This window comes from Anoplophora glabripennis, unplaced genomic scaffold (genome assembly GCF_000390285.2).
Source record: "Anoplophora glabripennis isolate ALB-LARVAE unplaced genomic scaffold, Agla_2.0 scaffold519, whole genome shotgun sequence".
Lineage (NCBI taxonomy): Eukaryota > Metazoa > Arthropoda > Insecta > Coleoptera > Cerambycidae > Anoplophora > Anoplophora glabripennis.
Genome location: NW_019416627.1, coordinates 282,041 through 308,536, shown reverse-complemented (window position 1 = coordinate 308,536; position 26,496 = coordinate 282,041). Strand labels below are relative to the sequence as shown.

The 26,496-nt window shown below is 30.6% G+C and overlaps 3 protein-coding genes across 3 annotated transcripts; 2 read left to right on the top strand and 1 right to left on the bottom strand.

The window, feature by feature from the left end:
* Positions 1–10,725: 10,725 nt before the first annotated feature.
* On the bottom strand, positions 10,726–14,847 carry LOC108911326 (kelch-like protein 38). The gene is made up of 5 exons (XM_018716236.2): positions 14,637–14,847; positions 13,829–14,564; positions 13,547–13,624; positions 11,137–11,679; positions 10,726–11,079 (listed from the first exon to the last, which is right to left on the bottom strand). Exons 1-5 carry the CDS (start codon positions 14,781–14,783, stop codon positions 10,739–10,741), a joined length of 1,845 nt encoding a protein of 614 aa, XP_018571752.1. The 5' UTR covers positions 14,784–14,847; the 3' UTR covers positions 10,726–10,738.
* A 77-nt stretch (positions 14,848–14,924) lies between these two features.
* On the top strand, positions 14,925–16,951 carry LOC108911328 (ankyrin repeat and SOCS box protein 14-like). The gene is made up of 3 exons (XM_018716238.2): positions 14,925–15,207; positions 15,294–15,487; positions 15,543–16,951. The coding sequence occupies exons 1-3, from the start codon at positions 15,163–15,165 to the stop codon at positions 16,891–16,893; spliced, it is 1,590 nt and encodes a 529-aa protein (XP_018571754.1). The 5' UTR covers positions 14,925–15,162; the 3' UTR covers positions 16,894–16,951.
* Positions 16,952–20,185: 3,234 nt separating this feature from the next.
* LOC108911327 lies at positions 20,186–25,298 on the top strand. The gene is made up of 3 exons (XM_018716237.2): positions 20,186–20,276; positions 20,329–20,513; positions 23,861–25,298. The coding sequence occupies exons 1-3, from the start codon at positions 20,229–20,231 to the stop codon at positions 25,221–25,223; spliced, it is 1,596 nt and encodes a 531-aa protein (XP_018571753.1). The 5' UTR covers positions 20,186–20,228; the 3' UTR covers positions 25,224–25,298.
* Positions 25,299–26,496: the final 1,198 nt, after the last annotated feature.

Sequence of the window (26,496 nt, the reverse complement as noted above, 5' to 3'; positions counted from 1 at the left end):
AAAACTACATCCATATAAATTCATTCATAAATTAAATGAAAATGTCAACTTTGTCACCCACATATTGTTTTCTGGCGAATCTGCATTTTATTTAAACAGGCACATAAACCGACATAACTGTAGGTATTGATCACACCAAAAACCACATTGGATGGAGGAAGTTCACACCTCACGACCACAGAAAGTAGATGTTTGGTGTGGCATTGTTGGTTGACACGCCACAGGACCCTATTTTATTAACAGAAATTTGACCTCTAAACGATATTTATTACTTTTGCAAGAACATATTCACCAACAGAACAAATATGGTTTCAACATGATGGGCTCCTCCACATTTTAGGTGTGTGTGGTAGGTGCCTATCTAGATGAAACTTTTCCTAATAAATGGATTGGACGCAAAGGGGCAATTGAATGGCCAGCTGGGTCTCCCGATTTGACCCCGCTTGACCTTTTCGTGTGGGGTCACATAAAAATGTACTCTACAGAAATAAGCCGCAAAATATCGATGAGTTCTAGGAAAGAATAAGGCATGAAATTTTCACTATTCCTTCCAACGCCCCTTTAGATTCAAAATTTTTTTCAGCGAATTCATTACTGTCACTTTGAGCACCTTATAATATACAATTTCAAAGGAAATATTTGTTGTTTTCTCTCTTATTTTATTCTGGCATAACTATTGTTTTCATGAGATTTAAAATATCCTAGACATTCATTAAAAAATACATTTTTTCGCTCCATGCATTTTTATCAGTCCTGAACTATTGAGCTTTTTTTTTTCTGTAAAAAACTAATAATAAAATTAAATCATATTCATATCCATATTTTCAAAATAAATATCCATAATTTGGAGCCCTTTTTCTTTTAAAATTTGAGTTAGAATTTCGAGAAGAAATTACTTATTAAAGAAATAACTTTTTGACTAACTCTATATACTTAATTTTTCTTTATTGTAATAGATTTATAGAACCTTAAAACGTTTGTCTTATGATTTTTAGATTTTCCGTACATATTAGCGACCCTGTATATATTTTAGAGTATTTTCATGACCCAGTGATTAAATTGAAGGTAATTTGTTTGGGAATGGGGTCAGTTTAAAAAAAAAACAGTTTATTGGTTAGTCGACGTTTCGGCTATATTTAAGCCTTCTTCAGGACACTAAAATAATTACAATAAATAAACATACACATCATTATACATATTGACTATTAGGATTAAAACAGATTAAAATTCAATAATATTACAATGATGAAGGATCAAGAACCAATCACAAGGAAACGTTTACGAAAATATAATAATAAATTTATCGGGTACTTACATCCAAAAAAGGTTTTCCGTGTAACAAATAATCTAAATAATGGGGAGTAAAATAGGTAGTATGTTGCTGTATCAAAATAGTACAATACTCGATGTTGATTAAAATATCTATGAATGAGACATATTAGAGATTTAAGTGTAAGACAAAAAACATTCAAAGAAATTGAAATGTGTATAAAACCAGAGCTATATTGTTGTTAAATGTCTGTGTCTCTTACTTCTGTCTATAAGATTAAAATAGGATGTTTGTAAATTATCTATATCGCTGCGTTTGTTGACAGAGTTTTCTCGTTTTATATTAATCATTTCACTTAATAATCTCTTTTTCAAAATTGTCTGTTTATCAATGATTCTTGTAGAATCAAAATCAAAAGTATGTAATGTAGACAAACTGTGTTCCGCAAGAGCAGTTAAATTTTGTTTGCGTTTTAAGGGATATATTGTATATATTCCCACTAGAAAATTAATCAATAAAACATGCCTTTATATGCAGTTTGTCATCCTATCTTTCCTGTTTTAATGCTGACCATAGTTCATAGGAAAACTTTTCTCAAAAATTTTAGTAACGGATCGACTAGAGGACCACTCTGTAGAACAAGGACGAGGACAACGAGCGACATCTTAGGGAATAAGAAAGGCGGCTGGCAGAGAAAGAGCGGCCCTGATCAAAGGGCGCGCTGGTCGTTGAGACATTGACCGAGAAACGCGTCCAACATTCACCAGCAGATGCATCCGACAGGGAAAGTCGTCGTGTAGCAATAAAACTGCATTTGCCCTCCTGCCGGCCCACTATTTCACGCAGAGGTGTTAATTCCTTGGTCAAACAACCCGCGTATCGTGTTACTTTTCATTGTTGGGCAAACACTTCTTGTCAAAGCGAACACATAAATAGTTAATAATCGTATTAATATAAATAATTAGGAACAGTCGTTTACATTTTGTAGAGTGAAGAAAGTTATGGTAAAAGTGCGACTACTTCCTGCTTAGAGAATATCCTCAAATAACATTTTAGATATCGATGGTTGAGACTGAATCATGAACTCCAAAAATTGAATTCAATTCGTGCCACATCTGTTTGTGAACTGACGTTTCCTGACGAGCACGTAGCAACGTATTCAAAATGTATTTTTTCGAAATCTGTCATAAAAAGTTGACATTTTCGTTAAATTTTTAGTTGACAAAGTGAGTCTTTTTTGTCACATAGCTGCAAAATACTTTTATGTTCTAGAACGCCAAAGTCTTTTTTCTTCTAGAACATAAAATAAATGTCAAAATAATTTGTCATTCTTTCGAAACTTATTTATGATTTTATTAATTAAGCAATATACATTTTAAGTAATATAACATTTCATCATTTCAATACAAAACAGTAACTATTATAAACAGGGTGATTACAATTTATTTTGCAATACATATAAATTGAAAGTGCCAGGGAGTTAAATTTATGCCAGATCCAGTGCTGTCAGTTATAGCTTTTAGTTCTGTATGTTCAATGGGACTGCTGCTGTAATTGTTTAAGGTTAGTGCGCGCGTTGTATTATTGGCACTATTGGCAAGTCCCGTAGGCTCTGCTGAAGATGATAACAATTTAATTGCGATTGATATTTTATTTTATATAGAATCTTCTATATGTCTCCGCTACCGTACTAGAACGCCAGCCCCCATGGCTTTAATGGTAGTAATATCGGCCCCTGCGTCGGGAACAGTGTCGGAAAAACGTCTAAAGCAATGCCCAGTATAAGTTTCCGGCTGAGGCAAATTGAGAGAAGTTTCTATTTCTTTTGGCACATTCCTTATTTTGTTAACGCCAACCTATTGGTTATCACATTTTTCCCTGACATATCTACTTCACAAAAAATCTTCGACTTGTTGTAACTGTCAAACGTAAAGCACAGTATTTTCGGTATATCTTCATTTGATCTGGACTTGAAATCACAAAACATCTCGGAGTATGAGTCTTGGAATCAGGAATTCTTATAATAATAATTGAATTTTTGTCTTCTGCATCATCGAACGTTATCTTTAGTACCTCATCTCTTCTCAAAGCTCCACAAACACCAATTATTAAAATGACCTCGAAAGTTATCTAAAATTAATTACATCGATCGATTTATATTAATTTGAATTACCTTTTCTTAGAATTTTGGACTTTTTTCAGACGGCATTCAACTGATTTGCTTTTCAAATATGGTATTATAGTTTCGGAAATTTTCTGATATTTACATTTTTTTTTAACATTCAGTGTACTTTTTAACATGGAATATACTGACCATAATGTCGAAGGTCGAAATATGCCAGTAATACGCTTCGGACACTTTTTGAATTTTCTTCGAACTACACCACCCTTTGAATTTGTTGTAGACAATCTCGACGATTTTTTGGAGATTAATCGTGAAACAGCACTTTGTGCCGCTTCCAATAATACTTCCACTGGTAAATGTTTGTTTTCACCTTCCTAGCTCATTTTGAATTAAACTCTAATACGAATTACAATATACAGGGTGTTTGGTAAGTCGATGCATTCCTTGCAGGAGGTTACAGTACAAGTGATTTGTGATAAATTTCCTTAATATTATATTCCGAAAACGCTTAGATTCCGATCTACAGGATGTTAAAGTTTTAATTAAAAAATGCAAATTTATAAATATTGCGGAAACCGCACAGAATATTTTAATGAAATTTTGCAAGCTTTGACAGTTAACAACAATACATGTTTCACGATAAAAATATTGTTTTCAGTTTCACCAATGGCGCGCGCACAGGCACGTCTGGGTATTTTTGAAGAAAAAAATGCTACGTCCCTGATTTTTCTTAAAATAAAAATTATTTTTGAATTCCTGGTTCAATTTGGAAGAGAAAAGGTATCTTGTCTGTTTTTCTTATGACGCACCGTTTTCGTAAAAAAATTAAAATCGATTTATTGCACGGCGTAATTCGGTTTCAGTAATTTGAAAAATAGTAGAAATTTATGCACTTAGTTATTTTTGTACCTTCCAATTTTATTACAACACATTATTACTAAAGTGACAGTTATTATTAATTTTGTCAAACAATAACAAAAACGAGTGCACAGCCAATCTGCTTGATATTGAATAGTGAATCTAAAAACTGATACATTTTTTTAGACTGATGTTGTTAACTGTGAGGAGTAATAATTTTCTCTCTTCCCGTGTTTCGCTTTTTTTTCAAAACAAAATGTATTTAAAAAAAAACACCACAGAAATTACATACACAACCCCCAAATCCAAAGCCAAAGGCTGTGCGGAAGGGGGTTACACTTGAGAAAACGCGGACAAACACCCATTTACATCGACATTGCTAGTGCCGACGCCAGGGATCGAACCCGGACCAGAATAGGAAGTCTGACGGAGAAATGTTTGCCATCGCACTCTCGACGGACTACGCTGCCGTGATGGTTTTATTTATATTGTTTACCATATTATAAGACTTTTTTAATTAAGTCTCATTTCATATAAGTACAAATTAGGATAGCAAGAAGAATATTATATAAAATAATATGAATACAACATTAAATAACTTTTTAGCGGATAATATTGCGGAACACAACTAGTCCGTAGGCTACTGCTCCCTCTAGCATTGAAGTGCACTCACAATATCTAGTAAATAACAAAAATTACTCGCCAGCAGAATAACCAAACATCGACGGTTCCGAACATATTGTTCTCATCAGTAAGGCATTTGGATGATTATCTAAGGTCATGTCTTTTGAGTGTGTGTGAAATATAACCAATAATATATGTCGTATCTTAATTGTCAATTTTGCTCAATGCAATCTGGCACATGTTAAGTTGTTCAGTACTTATCACGTTAGCTGATATACAACTTTTTGACTAAGGTAGTTGTGGAAAACGATTCTACAGGCTACATTCCCAATCAGCATTGAATTGCAAATATCTAGTAAACTGCCAAGATCATACGTTAGCAAAATCACCAGATACAGATCGGTTTAGAACTATTAATTCTCATTAATATGCCACAGGGAAGAATGATTTTCTTCTTTTTTCCAGTTACTTTTTTTATTAACTATAGTTAAGCTCCTTAATCAGTCCCTTGTGGAATTTCGATATAGGAATTTATATTTACAATGATTTTACGTGATTTTTAATTTTTTTTTAAATAAAATTTAAAAATGGGGGTTTTATTAACCCAATATAACGGTGTAACCCCAAATTTAGATAGGGTTAGAATTACAACACGTTGTAATCAATAATTTTGTGTAGGTGTGTAGGTATACCCACATCTGATAATTACGTAAAATTATTACATAATTCCTTATAAAAAAGGAACAGCGAATCATCTGTTTCGAAAAAAATTACATCTTTTTAGCGATATTACCGCGGGTAAGTACCCATTACTCAATATCCTTACAAAAGAACACCGTTTGGCCGCCCTTCACTTTTCACTATTTCCTGGCTGTATAATGTGCAATAACGCGACCGGGTTGCGAAGAGGATCGCCGCTTTGTCAGCGAGAGATGAAAACGTAACAATAATAATGCTCATCTTGCTCACCTTTCACTTACACTAATGGAAGCCCGTGGCGGAACCGGAAGTGTGGTTTTATAAACGACATTCCGCTGTCTAGAAACGTATGATGGGAATCTGTACACTGAAAAACACTTCTCCATGTAAGCCGTAGTAGTTGGACAAGCTTCAGCGTACGGTATACAGGGTGTTCCATTAAGAGTGGGATATCGCCAGAATTTCAAAAAATAGGGCGCACCGGTAGAGGGCGGTAGGTACACCTTTTTGGTGGAGCAAATATAATTTTAACTCTTTTGGTTTCATATGTGGGTAAGTTAGGTTATGAATAATAAAAATTTGCTAAATTATGAGGAAAGGTAGTTTTTTCAATGGAGTCTTTGATAATTTGTTTATATAAGGTTTGAAGTAAGATGGACATTAATTTAAGAATTAGAGGAAATCGAAATTTTATCATCAAATACAAAATATAAAGTTTTAAAGATGATTATTCTTTTTTGACGGCATATTTGCGAATAGATTTTTAAATTTTTTTGGAACGCATTATTTGATTTGCCTTTAAGAAATCATCTTAATTTAAAGTTTCAATTAGATGGTAGCCCTATTTCCTAACGCTGCTGTGGTGAGAGAATGGTCAAAAGATCATTTTGAGAATTGTTGGTTAGGACGAAATAGTCCTTTAATTAAATGGCCGCCGAGATCTTCCGACTTGACGCCATTAGATTTTGTTCTTTGAAGTTTATGGAAACAAAAAGTTTATAAATCAAGGCCACGAACTATGTGCTAGGATAATGCAAGCCTGTACAGAAATTACCCCAAACAAAAAATACAATACAAAAAGTAATTACGAACATAGGTGGATTGTTAAAAATGACAAGAATATAATTATTATTTAACTTTATTTGGTTTCAGTTTATTTTATTTTTAAATTAGTCAAAACTAAGATTATTAATAATTATTGTAATACCACATTACTAGAGTTTAATTAATTTCTTTTCTGTTTCTGTTTTGCTTCATGGAGAACCTGATATCAACAATAAATTAATGAAAACAAAGTAAAGACTTGTGAATTTTTGGTTTGGCTACAAAATAGTTATTTAAAATTTTTTGAAAAAATTTGGTATTGATCCGTTTTGGGGGGTCGGAATCTAGTGGCAAACATATGTTTTCTCAAAAAATCCCTAATATGAAGAAACCGAACTTTTCTCCTAAAAACAGACATAGCACACCTTGGATTTTGTAGCATCAAGCTCTACATCTTAAAAAAAATCCGGTTAAATCCGGTAATCCAGTTACAAAATCGTACAATAAATAAAGAATTTAGAGGGTGGCTTAAAAACAAGTGGATCACACTGTATATGACCGTGACCTACAAAATTTTTCTAGAGTATATTAATAGTGTACAGATTACATTAGAATAGCCAAAAATTACATTACAATTATTAGAAACAAATTGCAATTTAAAGTTAGTGTATCTATCCATTATATGCGATGATGTGAAAATAATTGAGTTTTCTATCACAACTAGCATACCAGTTTTACTCAAAATTAATCGGGTTTTCCTTATTTTTAGTCTGAATTGTCAGCGCATGAGGCAGAAATAGGTTTAGGGCACATTTGATCCACCAACAAGGTGTAATTAATGCCTTATATCATGGAATACTATTATTGAAATTCACGCCCTGAAAATAAGTAACTGTCGAAATTTCCAACAATGTTGGTGAAATGGTCCTTGAAATGTCAATAAATTAAAAAAAAAAAGATTTAAACTTCGGTACACTGTAAACTGAAAAAGAACAACATTTCGTCGTTGATCACACAAAGGGGCGTAATTTGAGTAATTTCTCAGGAAAGCAATATACAGTCATTACAAGCGACTTTTTTATGATTTGTATGCTGGATACTGTAGTGCTAATTATGTATAGGTGAATATACAGTGTGGGCCATTAGTGTGACCCAATCAGCATTGGTACGTTTTATGTATGTACTATGAGAAAATAAAATAACTCCCTTGTTACTCATAATACAGGAANATCAATGCATAACTTTTTAAAATATTGTGAAAATTTTACTTTGACGCTTCTGAAGTTTCTCACCCACCATTTATTCTATTCTTAAACACCCTGTATATTTTTAAACATGGATTTCCGAGAAAATTCTATATTAGGCATTACAAACAGTTTATCATTTTAGTGTAGGGTTGCCAAGTTATGTAGAAAATTCTTCGAATTTTGGAAAAAAACATGACCTTGAAGAAATTGTATTACCTAACTTTCAACTACCAACACTTGGAGCAAAAATATTTGACAGAGTTCTAGGCAAATGTTAGGCAAAAACTCTTATATTAGCTAATATCGATATTTTATACAGGGCATTTTTTATAATACAATCATCTTTAGAAAGTTTAAACTTGTTTTTTTTTAATTTTTCAAATGGAACACCCTGTATTTTATTGTTCTATTTTATTCACATATGGGTCAACTTCAACTTTTATTAAGCATGTTCTGTATCTAAAATTGTTAGTTTTTAAGATATACCATCAACATTTCTGAAATAACTTAATTTTTATTATTTTATAGAATACCACAAATAAATATATTAACTAATAAAATTAACTCAAAATGGAATGATGTTGCTATATCTTAAAAACGAACAACTTTAGGTGTAGAACATACTTAATAAAAGTTGAAGTGGACTGATATGTGAATAAAATAGAATAAAATACAAGGCATTCCATTTGAAAAATTTTAGAAAATCATGTTTAAACTTTCTTAAATGATCGTATTATAAAAAATGCCCTGTATAAAATATTCATATTAGTTAATATAAGAGAATTTGCCTATAACTCTGTCAAATATTTTTGCTCCAAATGTTAGTAGCTGAAAGTTAAAAGAAATTCATATATTTAAAAATATACAGGGTGTTCCATTTAAAAAATGTAATATTTGGCGTGTCGCGTTTTTACTCATCGCCCTGTTTGAAATTAATTCTGTCCTTTAGGTTTTTTCATTCCTTACGACTTTTATATAAACTTGTTTTCTGTATTATGAATAACAAGCGAGTTATTTTACTTTCTCACACTAATGGCCCACCCCGTATATCCTTTCATTACCCTAAGGACTTAATTTAAAAAGAGTCTGGTCAATTTTGTTTTTGCTTATACCCATTTGCAAAATTGACGATTTAAATGTTTGCATTATTCTATTGTTCAAGTTTGACCTCTGCAATTTGTAAATAAACNACAGGTACCTGAACAAAGATGCCGACGGCCTCTATGCTTAGCCGGGGATTAGGTCGGTAATTAAAAGGAAAGAAAGGGATTCTTTCCAGGTAGCCTTAATAAAGGCAGGTAGATTTTGCTCGTTGCAATCACTTCACCTCACAAACAAGCACGTCCGCTCAGCTCGGCTGTTCGCACTGAACGAAACATGACCTTGAAGAAATTGTATTACCTAACTTTCAACTACTAACACTTGGAGCAAAAATATTTAACAGAGTTCTAGGCAAATGTTAGGCAAAAACTCTTATATTAGCTAATATCGATATTTTGTACAGGGCATTTTTTATAATACAATCATTTTTAGAAACTTGTTTTTTAAAATTCTTCAAATGGAACACCCTGTGTTTTATTGTTCTATTTTATTCACATATCGGTCCTCTTCAACTTTTATTAAGCATGTTCTGTATCTAAAATTGTTAGTTTTTAAGATATACCAACATTTCTGAAAGAACTTAATTTTTATTATTTTATAGAATACCACAAATAAATATTAACTAATAAAATTAACTCAAAATGGAATGATAAATTATGAACTGACTAATTGACAGTTTTTTTTCAAAACCATTTCGTACGACTGAAAATAATAAAAATTAGGTTTTTCTAGAAATGTTGCTATATCTTAAAAACTAACAAGAACAAGAATTATACTTAATAAATGTTGAAGTGGACTGATATGTGAATAAAATAGAACAATAAAATACAAGACGTTCCATTTGAAAAATTTTAGAAAATCAAGTTTGAACTTTCTTAAAATGATCGTATTATAAAAAATGTCCTGTATAAAATATACATATTAGCTAATATAAGAGTCTTTGCCTAATATTTGCCTATAACTCTGTCAAATATTTTTGCTCCAAGTTGAAAGTTAATACAACTTCTTCGAGGCCGTTTTTTCCAAAATTCAAAGAATTTTCTACTAAAATGTTAGTGTTTATATTGACATATATAGAATTTTCTCAGAAATCCATATATTTAAAAATATACAGGATGTTCCATTTAAAAAATGTAATATTTGGCGTGTCCCGTTTTTACTCATCGCCCTGTTTGAAATTAATTCTGTCCTTTAGGTTTTTTCATTCTGTACGACTTTTATATAAACTTGTTTTCTGTATTATGAACAAGCGAGTTATTTTACTTTCTCACACAATGGCCCACCCTGTATATCCTTTCATTACCCTAAGGACTTAATTTAAAAAGAGTCTGGTCAATTTTGTTTTTGCTTATACCCATTTGCAAAATTGACGATTTAAATGTTTGCATTATTCTATTGTTCAAGTTTGACCTCTGCAATTTGTAAATAAACTATGTCGCATTTTTAATAAAACCAGTAAATTTAGAACAACTTGATCAATGCATAACTTTTTAAAATATTGTGAAAATTTTACTTTGACGCTTCTGAAGTTTCTCACCCACCATTTATTCTATTCTTAAACACCCTGTATATTATTATAATACTCCAGACAAAAATAAATTATTTAATTAGCAAAACGAAACACAAAATACTCTACTTTTGCATATTGAGTTTAGAAAATCGTATTTTATAGTATCGAAATGTAACTCGAGTGTGATAATTTTCATAAGAACCAAAGAGGTCATTAAAAAAATAGACAGGCATTAACAAAATAATTTTATTAAAAAAATCTTAACAAAAGGAATCGTTAACTAGATTATTCTTTTCCACTAAACTACAGTGTTGAAAAGACAGTATCTTCAAAGAACTAACACCATATTTGTCACCATCTGCAGTTATCACAGTTTCATCGCTTGACACATCTTTAAATATGAAACCTGCATCACCAGTGTCTAAGTTGTAGGTTTCCAAACAGTACAAATCATTATCATCACATCTATATTTATAAAACGTATAAGCAATATTATCACACAACACCAGTTCCAATTTATCACAGATTATGTCGGATACCTCTTTAACAGAAACTACAGATATTTCTTTATCGGCTACCTTAAATTCTACCAAATTTTTACCTAAAAGCAATTAGTTAATTTATAATATTTTGCCATTCAAAGAATTTATGTACTTACCTTTTATATACAACTTATCCTTATATGAAAAAACTGCAAACTCAGCTTCATTGCTTACGAGTGTATCATCAATCGTTACATCCATTTTCAGCCAATGAAAAGTTTTATCATCAAAGAAATACCCACATTTATTGTTGACATTAAGTATAAACAATTGATTCAGGAAACTACAGCATTTAAGTTGTCTACCGGAACAGGGCAAAGCCATTTGAGCACTCCATTTATCGTCTTTGTAACTGTACCAAAACATATTTTCTTGAATAACTCGAAAGACTCCTGTACCCCCCACTATATATAAAATATCGCCAACCAAGCAGGTTTCAAAATGTCTTCTAGGAAAAGGTAGCACACACTTTCTCTCCCACCTTTCTCGTATTGTATCATATACCCAAAAATTATAATTCCAGTTTCCTTTGCCAATCAGAAACTCTCCTCCATACATGAATATAAATTCTTTGTATCCAACCAACTTAAACCCATCTAAACTGGAACATTTTTTCCCGTCTATATCGAAAAAGTTTTTGAACTGACGAGCAATGTAATCTAAAATAAAGAACTTATATACTGGGTGTTTGTAAATAAGTGCGAAATATTTTAGGGGGTGGTTGCCGAAGTTATTTTGTGAAAAAAAGTTCATATAAACGTAGGTCGAAATATGCTTCGTTTCCGAGATACAGAGTGTTTAAATTTTACTTTTTATTTTTATTAATTATTTCAGAGTTTTAAAGATATTGACTCGAAATTTGACGGTTGTATTTTATTTAGAAATATTGACAGCAACCTACAAGATATTTTATTTTTTCCTCAAAAAACGGTGCATCCTACGAAAAAAATTGAAGAGACCTATTTCATTCAGAATTGATGGCGGATTTCTAAAAAAATATCAAAACGGGAAAAGTCGGTGGCGTACCAATATTTTTATTAAAAAGGGTTGTGGCATTCTCGCACAAACGCCACTGGTGCAAGTAGAAATATTCGTATCACCCAAAAAAATGCACATTTATCCTTCCAAAGCGTTTTTCAAATTTCGAGTCGATCTTTAAAACTGAAATAATTAATAAAAATAAATAAAAAATTAAAATTTAACTTTAAAAATTTTGCTTTAAAAATTTAATAAATTCAAAATTTAATAAATTTTAATTTCGACCTACGATTATCTGAGTTTTTTTCACAAAATAACTTCGGCAACCACCCCCTAAAATATTTCGCACTTATTTACAAACACCCTATAGAAGATAGAAGAAATAGAAGAACAAAATGTTGCTAAATTTATACCAGGACTATGAATTAATTTTTATAAATTCAAAACTTTATTGTGACAAATTGTGTACATATTTTTTTTCTACGTATTGTCCATCATAAGCCATTACTTTTTCCTACCTTTCTGACAGCATACGGAATCCACATAAAAAGTGCAACTCATCTTTTGATGCTATCTACCAGTCGATCCAATTTTTCATATCTTCGAAAAGATTAGAAGCGCTGCTTAGCCAGGCTGTGTCCCATAGATGGGAAACAAGAAACAAGTAGTAACCGGATGGAACAATATCTGGTGAATATGGCGGGTGGAGTAAAACATCCCACTCAAATGCATAAATTGTGTTTGGCAGCGTTCATCAATGATGGTTTCATTTAGTTGAAGCAGCTCACAATACACCAAGCTGGTCCCACCAAATACAGAGCGTGAATTTCGAACCAAGAATATTAGATGCAAAATTAGACTAGGATTTTTTATGCTTAAAATTATCAAAATGTATCCATTTTTTATCGCCAGTGATGATACGATGCAAAAAAAACTTTCTTTTTTGCCGTTGAAGAAATTATTACTGTCAACATCTCTCGGCTTCAATTCATGTAGCCCCAATTTCCTTGCTTTTGAATTATATCAAGTACATTTAAACGTTCTGAAACTGTTATGCAATCAACATTCAACGATTCAGCAACATCATCTTGCATTTGGCATGAATCTTGGTAGTGTAATGTTTCCAATTCCTCATCTTTAAATTTTTTCAGTTGACCAGGGTATTCTTTGTCAATTGTATCGAAATCACCAGTTCTAAAACGTCGAAACCAATACTCACACTTTTTATCGATGGAGTATGTTCACCTTAAGTTCCCAACAGCACTCGATGACTTGTTGTTTACACTTCACAAAATGACAACATGAATATAGTTACAGAAGTGTCCGATGTTATATAGCACAAGTTGTGCTATCTATTGTAAGTCCCTCAAAATTAATTCACAATCCTGGTACATTACAGTAAGTCTCTCTTAGTAAACCAAAAACGAATTAATTTTTATTGACAATTGATAGCAAAAATTAACAAGTCGCATAATTCATGTACTTAGTAGGTACACAAATAAAAATTCAAGAATCCATTTTTTCAGGTAGACATTTAAATCCACTTACCATAATAAATCACAGTTAACTTATCATTTTTATATGCGTTATCCAAAATCTCATACAACCTTTTACGTTTGAATTTATCTAAACAAAAAAAATATGTCAAACTATAATCGTATAAGACTAATATATCTATAATGTTAAAAGTCATCTAGAGATGAAAACCCCACAACCCCAATCCAAGTGTATATAGAACAGTCTACTACTTAAAAAATTTAGTAGTACAAAAGTTATGCAAACACATACAGTACAGTACAGGATAACCACAAAAATAGTTAAGACATTTACCATAATAAATAATTTGATGATGCTGTTCTTGAAGTGTTTTAACTTTCTTATTTTTCCCATCCGATTGAATATAATTTACTAATATGCAAGGAAACCTAGATGATATTCTATTCCTACATGTATATAGTAGATTAGCGTTTTTTTGATAAATTTCAGAGAAATGATCTATTGATTTTTCATTTTTTAATAACAATAAACATGACAGAATCTGTGTTATATCTACATTATTAGCTATATCTGGATATACCATAATTTCTTTCAAATAATTGTCAGTTATATTTTGAAAATCAATACAGCTGAGCAATTTAATTAAAATGTTTGTAGAATTTTCAAAATACTGCTCATTATTTTCATACCACCATCTCATAGCAGTTTGGAAAACATTTATTTCTGTGTCTGTTTTTAAATTAATATGGCCTAAATAACAACAAATTTCTTCTAGACTAAATTCAAGAATACAGTCAGTGTCTTTGATTTCTAAAAATTCATCCAAAGCCATAGCTTTAGCTTTCAAAAATAAAGGTTTTATATCCAACTGTTCCGTTATACGCCAAATTTTAATACAATTTTTTGGACACAACATCTCAGTGATTTTCTCTAGGCACGTATTTCTTATTTTCGTAAATTGTAACATGCTTGCAGTATGGAGTACCAATAATATATCTTCGTTTGGAATCAAGTACGATTCATCCCAAAGTAAAGTTAAAATTATATTCATTGCTTTTAAATCGACATCCTAAAATCATTGCAAATTATGTGCGTCGTAAAATAAAATAGTATTATATACAAAAATTGTAGAGAATTTTACCTCTAGTTTTATTTTGCTTTGACTTTTTTCAATGAAATCTCCCTCCAACATAGCCTTAAAGTAATCACTGTTGGAAATTAAGTCTTCTTTATTACAAATTACTGGCGTATCCTCAATTTCCAAAATTATTTCTGTATTTGTCGACATTTTCACATATTTTCTGTACTCATTTCCAAATTCTCGTATTTCCTTAAAATGAGGTTAACTTTAACAAGTCCTGTGACTTGTTTTGAAATTTGAATGTCAAGATTGTCAAATGTCATTTCATGAACATCGAAAGTACGAAAACTCCTGAAAAAAATAAAAAACTCAAATTATCCAAAGGAGTTTTTATATTTGAAGATATTTTACAACTTAAACAATTAAAATCTATAATTTATTAAGGGTTACAGATTAATAGTTGCAAAAAATCCTTAAGTATTACAGCACAGTAGATGTAATGTAGTGAAAAAAACTTTGACGTTAATTTAATAACCCGTAGATCCAATATACAAAAACATTTGTCGTATGCCGAACTTTTTGAAAAATGGATACGAGTAGTGACTCTGATGAAGAATTATTTCCAATTGTGGTAAATATAACAAATACTTATGTTTTTAAGTGCATGATGTTTTTATTCCTGTGGAATGTAGTTACCTACTTTATTTATAATTTTAGACCGATGAATTATATTTAAATACAGCTAGAAACGTATTTCTTTATGATGACCCCTTGTTATATTTGGGAGTGTTAAGGGCAGTTGTTGAGGAGAATTTGGAAAAAGTTAAGCAATTGATAGAATCGGGAAAGTCTGTAAATATAAACGACAACAATGGAAATACTCCTCTTCACATTGCAGTAATAAAAAACAAGTAAGTGCCCTTATATTTAATTTTTTTATATTTTCATATAAAGTACACTTTTCAGCCTAGAAATCCTAGAATACTTGTTAAGTCGTGATGATTTAGTAGTGAACGTAAGAAATTTTAAAGGTGAAACTCCTCTGTATTATGCAGTTAGAATGGGTCGATTACAGTCAGCTACCAAATTAATTCAAGCTGGAGCTAATGTAAATCTTCCAAATTATGAAGACGTTACCCCTTTGCATGTCTCAGTGTCTTACCCAGAAGTAGCTCACCTTCTCATACTCTATGGCGCAAAAATTGATGCTGTTGATTATAGTAGTGATACACCATTGCACGATGCTACAGCAGAAAGAGCATTGAATACAGTGTGTATGCTTTTATATTATAATGCTGATGCAAACTCTCTTGGTGGCAACAGTCTCACTCCTTTTATGAAAGCTCTCATATCTGAAGACATCGAAGTCCAAGAAGCTTTATTTGAATATGTAGATGACTTTAATGTAGCTACTGAGGATCACATGACCACTTTGGCAATAGCATTAACACATGAAACCGTATTCGTTGAGGAAATAATAAAACGAGGGGCAGACGTAAATTATGCCGATTCATACGAAAACGAAGATGTAGCATGTCCTTTTCTACTGTGCTTAAGAGTTCCTAATTCTGAAAATTTTAAACTAATTTGGGAAAAATTGCATTACAATGAAATACGAAATACCATTAATTTATGCTTATTCTTTGAACATTTAGATAGAGAGGATGTCGAGAACTACATCCAAGTGATAATCAAAACTGGCAATTTAAAGCCGGCTGTTGAATCTCTCACAAAAAATGATAACTACTTTTTATTTATTAATAAATTTGCCGAGAACAAGTTGAAACTCGAACAACTAACAGTATTTACTTGTTGCCTGCTCCAGTACGGATACCGCACAACTAGTTATGATATTTATGCAATTTTTTTTCACTACGGTTATTGCGAACTATTAAAAATTCTGTTATTTATGGATAACGATTATAGAAAGGGTTGGTTGCCTTGTATGATTGTTCCTAGACTGATGTTTGACCTAGATTGCCAGTTAATGAACAAAGTTAATGAAATTTATGAAATTCACAAAAAAGATGTCCTACAGTTATTGGAGTATTTTATTTGTCCTCCTTTTATCAGCGCCTTAATATTCAAATATAGGGAGGAGGAACAGATGAAAAAATTACTAGAGAGTATGCCAAAAGTACCTTCATTAATGGAATTAGCTCGAAATGCAACACAAACTCATATCCTTAAGTCGTTCGATATTGTAAGTACCTGCCAGTTATACACGATAATCAAGCACTTGAACGTATCATCAGTTTATAAAAAAATACTACTGTTTGAAAAAAAGTTGTATAGATTCAAACGTTGTTATTGTTAATTAATATTAAAGTGCACTTCTAATGAAAAATTATATATTTTCCGTTTTCTTATTTATGTTGTCAATAATATTTATTAGATCTTTTATATTTATGTGTTAAATTTGTGCATACAGAGTTTAAATACACTTTTATATTGCTACACTTTATTTTTTTTTGTCAAAACCATGAAGAATATGAAAGTTTCATACACAATACAGGGTGTTTCGCATAAGAACCAACACAGGGCAGGAGCATGTAGGGGAACCTAAAATATGGTGATTTAACGCAACACCTTTATAGCCCAGCAAATGAAAAAAAATAATTTTTTAAATTCGTTTCAGATTGAAACTTGGTTTAATCATTAGTTTAGGCAAAAAGAAATAATATTTCCCAAAAAGTATCGGTTTCAAACAACAAGATCATTGTTTAAACAATGATTATAATAGAGTTTTTTAGCTGTATTAAAAAGCGCTCTCTAACAGAAGTTTTTGTTATTGTTTATACTTATAGGTTTTCAAAAAACGCTTCATTTGAGACCTGATAAATCAAAATCCATTAACAATTTATTTAAATAATTGCAAAAAACCAGCGAAATTTGAATTTGCTATAAATAGAAGAAAAAAGCATAAATCGTCTCTAAACTGCAGTAAAAGTTGTATTTTGTTACGCTTAAGAAACCCTGAAAATTTGGTAAAAGAATATTTGTTTATAAATTTTTGCATTTGTTTATTAGAAATAGCATTTTTTCAATTGCAAAAACGCAGTTGGTAGTGTTATAATAAAGGGCATTATGAGGGCTCATTTGTTTCGTCTTGACTTATATTTTCAAGATATGCAATTGGAAATTGTAATTTCATAGGCTAACCTCCTCAAAACGGCGTATAAACAAATGGTGTAAATTGTTTATAAGGTTTTCCGTTAATAACTTTGCGAAGAATGAATATTTTTTAAAGCCGCTTTGATATTCATAATCCTGGTAATTTTTCACGAATTAAAAAAAAATTGTTATAGGACCATTTTTTGCCGATATAGCGTTTTTTTTTAAATTCATAACTTGTGTATTTATAATAATAATAATAATAATAATAATAATAATAATAATAATGTTTATTCATTTCATTTCAATAAAGTTACAAAAGAGTAATAACAAGATCAGTAATACCAATAACAATAAGAATATTACAGATAATAAGAATAAACGTAGTACACCCACTATAGGCATAGTCTGTGCGTGGGGAAGATAAAAAAAAGTGACATGAAACCTAACGAACAAATAGGATTAATTTTAACATAACTTTATAAACATTAAGACTTGAAATTTTGGGAATAAATCAATCAACCCTTAAACTTCATAATAAGTGTTAAATATTTCGAAAAAAATGCATTCATGCGTGCAGTAATTTTTAATCCTTTAAAAAACGTCCTCGAATACATTTTTACACCTGGAATGTGGTGGGGGAATAAGACAAAAACATTCCGAGACTTTAAATCTTAACTGCCCAAAAATTTTGCGATATCTCCGGTAATTGTGGACCAACTTTAACGTTTTTTTTTTAATTTGGGGTAGCGCGTTAATATAATAACAACTGCACGGTCGATTTTGCAATAATTAATTATTAATTTGTTATAAACTATTAATTTTGTAAACAAAAATTCACATTTTTTCGAGAAATAATTTTACACAATGGTACCAATAAACACTTTTCTTAAAAAACAATATTTTTATGTAAAAAAATTCAGGAAATTACATTTTTTATGTATAAAGTTTATGGATATGAATTTAAACGTCGACGATCAGGTCAGAAAAAAGTTGGAATAAGAATAATTTAATAGAAACACTCAGTAAACAATTACAAAAATTAAATCCTTATCTTCAAGTTTAACATTTAAATTCATAACCAACTTTTGAATTTTCAATGATCTTAAATAACACAACTACAATACGTATTATTAGTTATTCGTGTTCTTTTGAAAACGACAAACTTTTTTGAAAACTATCAAGAGTAAGAAAAGTTTTTTTTTTTAAATTCCCCATAAAATAAAGTAATAATTTTTTAATGGTGCATCATCCCTTATCAACCCTTTAAAATGCTTCAAGTGAACTCTACTTACTGTCGATTAATGCTCTTGGTACAATCACACCATGTACCAAATTTGGTTTCTCTAAGTTCAAGTATAACTGAGATATTGATTTTTTTCGAAATTTGAAACCTCCCTTTCAGGGCCTATAACTTCTCATGGGTGCAACTTAGTATAATGGGAAGTTGCGTTAATCACCATATTTTGGGTTCCCCTAGATGCCCCTGCTCTGTGTTCGTATTTATGCAAACACCCTGTATACATTTTTAAGTGATTCTATTTACATATCTATAAATTTAGAAGATAGCAGATAGAATTCTGTTTGTATGATTTGAAATATCTGTAGGCGTTGAGCTAAATATTATAATATGACATCAATACAGACGAAAAATATACTTTGTCTTCAATTCAATGTCCTGAGCAGACTTTGGTATTTTGCTCAATTTCTGAGCTTTTTGATAGTAAAAGTTTTTCGTCAAATTTTAGAAAAAATAATATTGTATAAATTAAATAGCTATTTATTGTGTGTGCTAGACAACTGAAATTTGGCAAAGGACATATTACTAGTTTAAAAATGAAATTTCTAAATTTCCCAGGCTTACTGGATGTTACAGAATGAAATCATAGTATTTTTGTTTCACGAATAAGCCGAGCTGAATCCCAGAACCCAGAATGTTATATATTTCAACATTTGTCTCCTATAAATTATTTCGTCTATATGTACTGTAAATCCGAAAACTATCAAAAGCAATAAATAGTACGTAATAACACGGTACTATTTTAGGTATTTCTTTATATTAAATTCCAAAGCTCTGTAAAAGTCATTATTTTTTTTTCATTCTTCATTCAGTCTTTCATTCATTCAATTTTTGGATTGTAATTGCCTACGAGGTAGTGAAATATTTTGTAACTAATGTTAGGGATTAACTTGCTGCTGAATTTCATGTTTTTGTGCCTTCAGCATTAAATGAAGTGCAATTACTGTTTATTAACAAAAAAAAATGAACATATTGAATTACCATATGTGCTAATTTATAAAAGAAAACGTGCCATGACTTCTAATATTTTTACAATTAACTATATAACTTTTATTTTTTAAAAGTTGGGAGAGCCTCTCAGTCTATATAAAGACCAGTTAAAAAAATTGAAAAGAGTGAGAAAAAAATAGTGTTTGTAGGTAAAATATTCTGTAGATCTAAAGTACGACTATTTTTAAATAAGTATGTGTATAAATAGACGTAGTAAACAAACATAAAATTATCTGTGTAGTGAAGTTATGGATCCTAAACACTTTGTTATGGGAGAAGAAGTATTTCTTGAAATTGTATGTACTGTTGTTGTATTTAACATTTTTTTACTTTATAAAATTATTTTAGGACATACAGTATCTAGGAGGTGACGATTTTGTCAATGAGGATTCGCTGTTAGTTTATGGAGTTCTAAAAGCTGTAGTGGAAGGAGATCTGGGCAAAGTTAAGCAGTTGGTGCAGATGGGGAACAGTGTCAACATTAACGATAGTAACGGAAATACTCCACTTCATGTGGCAGTAATCAAAAACAAGTAATTATAAATGTTGTTTAGTAAAAATGGCACTCATATGATAGGCTTAACAAGTCCATTCTTTTATATTTTTGTAGCAACACCAAATTTAGTGACATCATTTGATTTCACCACACTTTGTTTATTCAGGGTAGGCCAATTTCATGTGATATTATAATAAAAGAGTACAAAAACATCTTATCAAAAACGGATTTCAAAATAATACAAATTATGGCAACTTGACAACGTGTTTTTTTAATGGTTGAACTTGAACGCAAAGTCACAAATAAGATGTTTAATGCCTACTTTTTCAGATAGTTTATGCTTTTATGACGTACATGTTTTCAGTAAAAAAAACTTTCTTTGTTCTGAAATATAAGCTATCCGTAAACACGAAATATTTTTTAGTTTTTTCAAAATTCACGTCCTATTTAATGATATCCTTTGCATGTAAATATTTATTTTATTTTTTTATGTGAGATTCTGTTACTATGAAAAAAATTAATCCTTTTTTTAGTTGCATAATATCTTCTATTTTAAATTGGAAAATACTCGCACCGCTCCAAAGCAACTATTCTATAAAACATAAAAGTCCTATTTGAAGCAGAAAACGTTTGTATGTATTATGTTAATAGTGACATGATTAATACTTGGTCTACCAAATTCTTCAGTAGACTGAGGCTATTTGAAATCATTAATTAATTACTGTTAAGGGCATTTTATTATTACACTTGCTCGAAATTCTGGTTACCATAAATAAACAGTATGTTTCATGGCAAAACCTACCGATCTACTCAAATGATGGACGTAAAAATATATTTAAAATATAACAATAACAATAAATGTGATAATAAAACATCTAATTACTTTCCATAATATACGGGCTGAAAAAAAGTAAACAACCAAATATAAAATGTAATGGAAAGGTAATAAAATATATAAAGGCATTTTGTCATGAAAATGAGATATGCTATACTTATATGTAATATCGTAGGTTTGTTTTAAACTGATTCATAAGTAATGGGTGTCTAACAAAGAATAGGCTATACTGCAAAAGTAGTTTCATTGGGAAAAAATAAAATAAACTAAAATTTAACACCTACTGCAATATGGGTCTGTAAATACAGCTTTGTGATACAATATTTAGAGGCCATATCTAGTCTAGACATTGACTTTTTAATAGAGGTAAGTCGGTCTAGCTCAGGATTCCGCGACTCAGTCAAAAATTTAAAATCTTATTATCGATAATTACAAAATTAAAAAAAATTATACCTTTAAACTTTTTATTTTTATAAGTACACGCGTATAAGTTACTATAATAACTTTATCTATTTATGCAAGTGCAAGTAAGTCGGCTTATAAATTATAACCTGACACAGCGTTCTTCGCGTTGGTTAGATCGCCTTTCCCTTGATTTTTGGCTAGAGATTTATAAGGAATATCTTGAAATTGTTGACCAGGCAATAATAGTATATTAAGTAATAAGTGTTGTAAAAATCATTTTACGCACCAATGGAAAAGTTACGCACGACGCCCCGTAGCGGCAAGTGCGTAATTCTATGAGTGCGTAATTGCATTACACTAAGTATTACGTACTATACTTTACCTACGACCACTACTGTAAATAGTTAAAAACACACCGTCTGCGATCAATGTAAGATTCCTATTTTACGTATGGTAAAAAAATCGCACAGCTTGGTTAAAAAAATCGTACAGTTTTCCTAGCAATCGCCTAGCAACGTTCAATACAAACAGTATTGTATTGACCGTTGCTAGGCGGTTGCTAGGAAAACTGTGCGATTTTTTTACCGTACGTAATAGGAATCTTACATTGATCACAGACGGTGTGTTTATAAGTATTTACAGTAGTGGTCGTAGGTAAATGTATTAATGCCTTTTGCAACTACGTACCTGTGCGAAAAATCATTTTCCACGTACGTAGCGACAAAAACAAAGTATCGCAATATGCTTAATGCAAAATTTGAAATGCGATTGCAACTTACAACAATAGCACCTGATTTTAACATATTATGTAAAAATATTCAAGCACATCCCAGTCTTTGATTATATTTACTCTTTTTTTAATTACTCAAGGAATATTTACTTTAAACATTAAAATCTTAAATTTTTCCTTAGTGGAATATTTATTTTGTTAATCGTAGTATTTATAAATAATATATTAAATAAGCAGTAAAAATGTGTTCGAAAATTTTTTTAGGTGCAGGGGTTTCTCAAAAAATTCAGTGTTGGCGTGGTTCCACAAGTCGTAAAAGGTTGAAGACTGCTGGCTAGCTCATAAAAAAAATATTTAGTTTGGTTAATCTTTAGTTAGAGAAAATTGAAGTTCACTTAGAATAGCAAAAATTTAATTGTATTTTGCTCAGAAACTACGTATTTTATCATAATGCAACAGATAGCAAGTAAAGTGGCATCTCAAAATTGACCTGCATTTTTTTAAATCTCTATGAATAAAAAAAGACAAAATACTTTAATCTTCCAATGGGTCAATATATGTTTTAGGTAAAAAATAAGTATTTTAAAAGCTAGATACCCCAGAAATACTGAGTTTCACAGAAATATCTTAAAAGTGAGATTGATAAAAACAAATCTTTGGAGGCCTGTAACATTTTATGAAAACAAAATTGTACTAGCTTGATCAGGGACTTATTTTCCTAAAGGTGTAGGGAGCGGGGAATTTAAAAACCTGATTCTAAAAAAAACGTAATCATCGACCAAACCCCAATCTCATGACTCTCAGCTATAGCCCTCATAGCTCTCCTCTAGATCCAGGCCTGAGCCGAAGGGCGTTTTTTTGCTGCCCCTCTTTCTAATTATAAGAGTAATCAATAAATAGAAAAAAAAAATGCAATTTATCATTTGTCAGCTTAGAAATGTTTTTTGTATTTACTAACATCAGGTACTGCGGTGGCATAATCATATTCGCCCAGGGCGTATAATTTAGAAATAAGTCCCTGAACTTGATCTAAATCAAATCAGTTCCAATTCAGTCAAGAAAGCTACTTTTGAAGAAAAGCCCATTTTTATCGTACACTCTTTATATTACTTAAATTTTATGTACTGTCAAGTTTAAAAAAATTGCAAACATATTTGTGTTAATTTTGACAGGAATTTCCAAATGTTTAATCTCTTATTAACTCTTATATTGTAATTGATTTATTTCGCAAACAATCTAAAATTTTCTGAAAATTCTAACTACCAATATGAACAGACATATGGCAATATCTATATTAATACCTAACTAACAGTCAACGTATGAAATTTGCTAAAATCTATCAACTGCTGTGTGTATTTTACTCACCTAGTTTATTTGATAAATATATTTTCTTAATAAACAGAATCTTTTTCAGTATGGAAATTTTAGACTATTTACTTTCCCGAGATGGCACCGATTTGAATACCCAAAACTTTTGTGGGGAAACGCCGTTATTATTAGCTGTAAAAGATGAAAAAGTTGAAGCTGCAAGGAGACTTATTGAGGCAGGAGCAAATGTAAACATACCGAACCACGAAGATGTCACACCTCTGCACCTTTCAGTAACCCATCCTGATTTGGCACATACTTTGGTACGATATGGAGCATTTCTAGATGCCATAGACTACAGCGGAGATACGCCACTGCACGATGCTACCGCTGAGGAATGTTTAGAAACCGTCTGTATGCTCCTGTATTATAACGCAGAGGCTAATGTCAGGGGGGTTAACAATCTTACACCCTTCATGAAAGCTATTATTTCTAAAAACGTTGAAATTCAAGCAGTTTTACTGAACTACGTGGACGATTTTAATGTTGAAACTTTTGATCACATAAGTATATTGGCTTTAGCTTTAACCCACAAGTGTCCCTTTGTCGAAGAAATTATTGATGGAGGTGCTGATGTCAACTATGCTTACGGATACGATCTTATAGATGCATTTTCGTTGTGTTTACAAGTTCCCAACCCTCGAAACTTTCAATTGATATGGAGCAAACTTAAGTATGACGGAGCTGACATGGCACTTGGAAGTATTTTATGGAGGATTTGTGGTACCTTGAGGAAAGAGTATATTATACAATATTTAGATGTTATTATAGAAAGCGACAATATAGCTCAAGTTGTCGATTCCATAACCACAGCTGACGATTTGTACCTGGTTATCGTTAGATTTAGTCATTTCTCTCAAATATTAACCCTGGATCAATTGACAAAGTTAGTATGTCAATTGCTTGCTTATGGTTACATTATAACAAGTTTCGATATGACTAAAATTTTTTCCCACTACGGCTATTGCGAGTTATTTAAAATATTGCTTCATACAGATATAAAAATTACAGGTAGGAGGCCCCCTGACACTTCGAGATTTATTTATGACGTCAATACCAAGCCAAAGGAATTACTGAAACAGTTAATCGACATTATAAAAACGGAATACTTGCACAATGCTATTTATCAACTGTTGGATTATTACATTTACCCAAAATTATTGAGTGCTTATCTGGATTTGAACAGAGGAGATTACGTGACTACAAAAATATTAAACCTGCCTAAAATCCCGTCGCTGCTGGAATTATCCCGTAATACGACTAGAGATGTTTTAATTGAAAAGTATAAAGTTTCAAGCTCTTGCCAGTTTTATACATTGATAAATTACTTGGATATATCTCCCACATACAAAAAAATATTGTCTTTTGAAAGAGTTCTGTACAAGATGGATCACGTGGAAAACTTCTAAAATAAATTACTGGACTACTATTGTGAATTTGTGTTATTTTTTTACATTGATATAAAACAATATTGGAATGCATTGAATCTGCTTTACTTTTAAAAATATCATTACGATTGAGTGGTAATAAATTTACAATGTATTACAATATCATAATAAAATATTTAAATAAAAAAATGTGTTTTAATATACAATTCATAAACAAGATTATTCAGATATTGAAAAATGATCAAGTTAAATGCTTCCTTATTAAGAAAATTAAAACAATAGTTATTTACACCATAAAGGGGGTAAGTATTATTTACCAGTCGAAGACGATTTTGCGCCCAAGTGGAGCGAGGCCTGTAGAGTCCGAGAGACAGTAGATCAAATCACACACATTTTTATCGTTACACTTAACACAAAAAATGTATAAAATGCATAATTTAAAATAAAAAAAGTCATAATTGGCTTTATTGTAATTTACTTTCAGTGAATTTTAAATTAAAGGTCATGTTTTTTCCTTTCACTAGATCCTTTTTTTTTTCTTTTTTTTATAATTTTAAAAAATATTTCAATCCAATATTTTTAAAATATGTAGGTACACAAAAAAAACGAATATTTTTTTTTCGTGTCTTGTGAAAATATGTTTGTTTATCATGTTTTAAGAGCCACCTCAGCTCAAAAAAATTTATTTAGAGGTTGCTCAAGATTTTTAAAAATTTCCAAAATTGTCAAAAATTGAATTAAAAAAAAATTTTTTTTTTCATGTTATTTTCTCATTTTCTGGGTTAAAAAAAATCTCGATTCTCAAAATTTCAAATCGATATTTTAATTTCTAAAGGTTTATTTTTACTTTAAAAGTAGTGTACTTACCTAAAATGTTTTTGGGCGACCTCTAAAAATAAATATCAAGGAACTAATATTTTTTTTTATTGAATTTGATAAACAAAAGAATAAAAATAAATTACGACTTAAAAAATTTCTCGAGGCAAAATTTACTACCGCACTGAGTATCAAATATTTACAATTTTTTAATTTTTTAAAATTTAAGTGTCTCGTGATTTATTTCTATATTCTATTTCATCAAATTCAATAAAAAAATTTTTTTAGTTCATTGATATCTATTTTTTGAGGTCGCTTGAAAACATAGATACACTACGACACTGAAAGTTAAAATAATTATGAGTGACCTTTGACCTTTAGAAATTAAAATATCGATTTGAAATTTTCAGAATGGAGATTTTTTTAACCTAGAAAATGATAAAATAACAAGAAAAAAATTTAAAACAAAATTCAATTT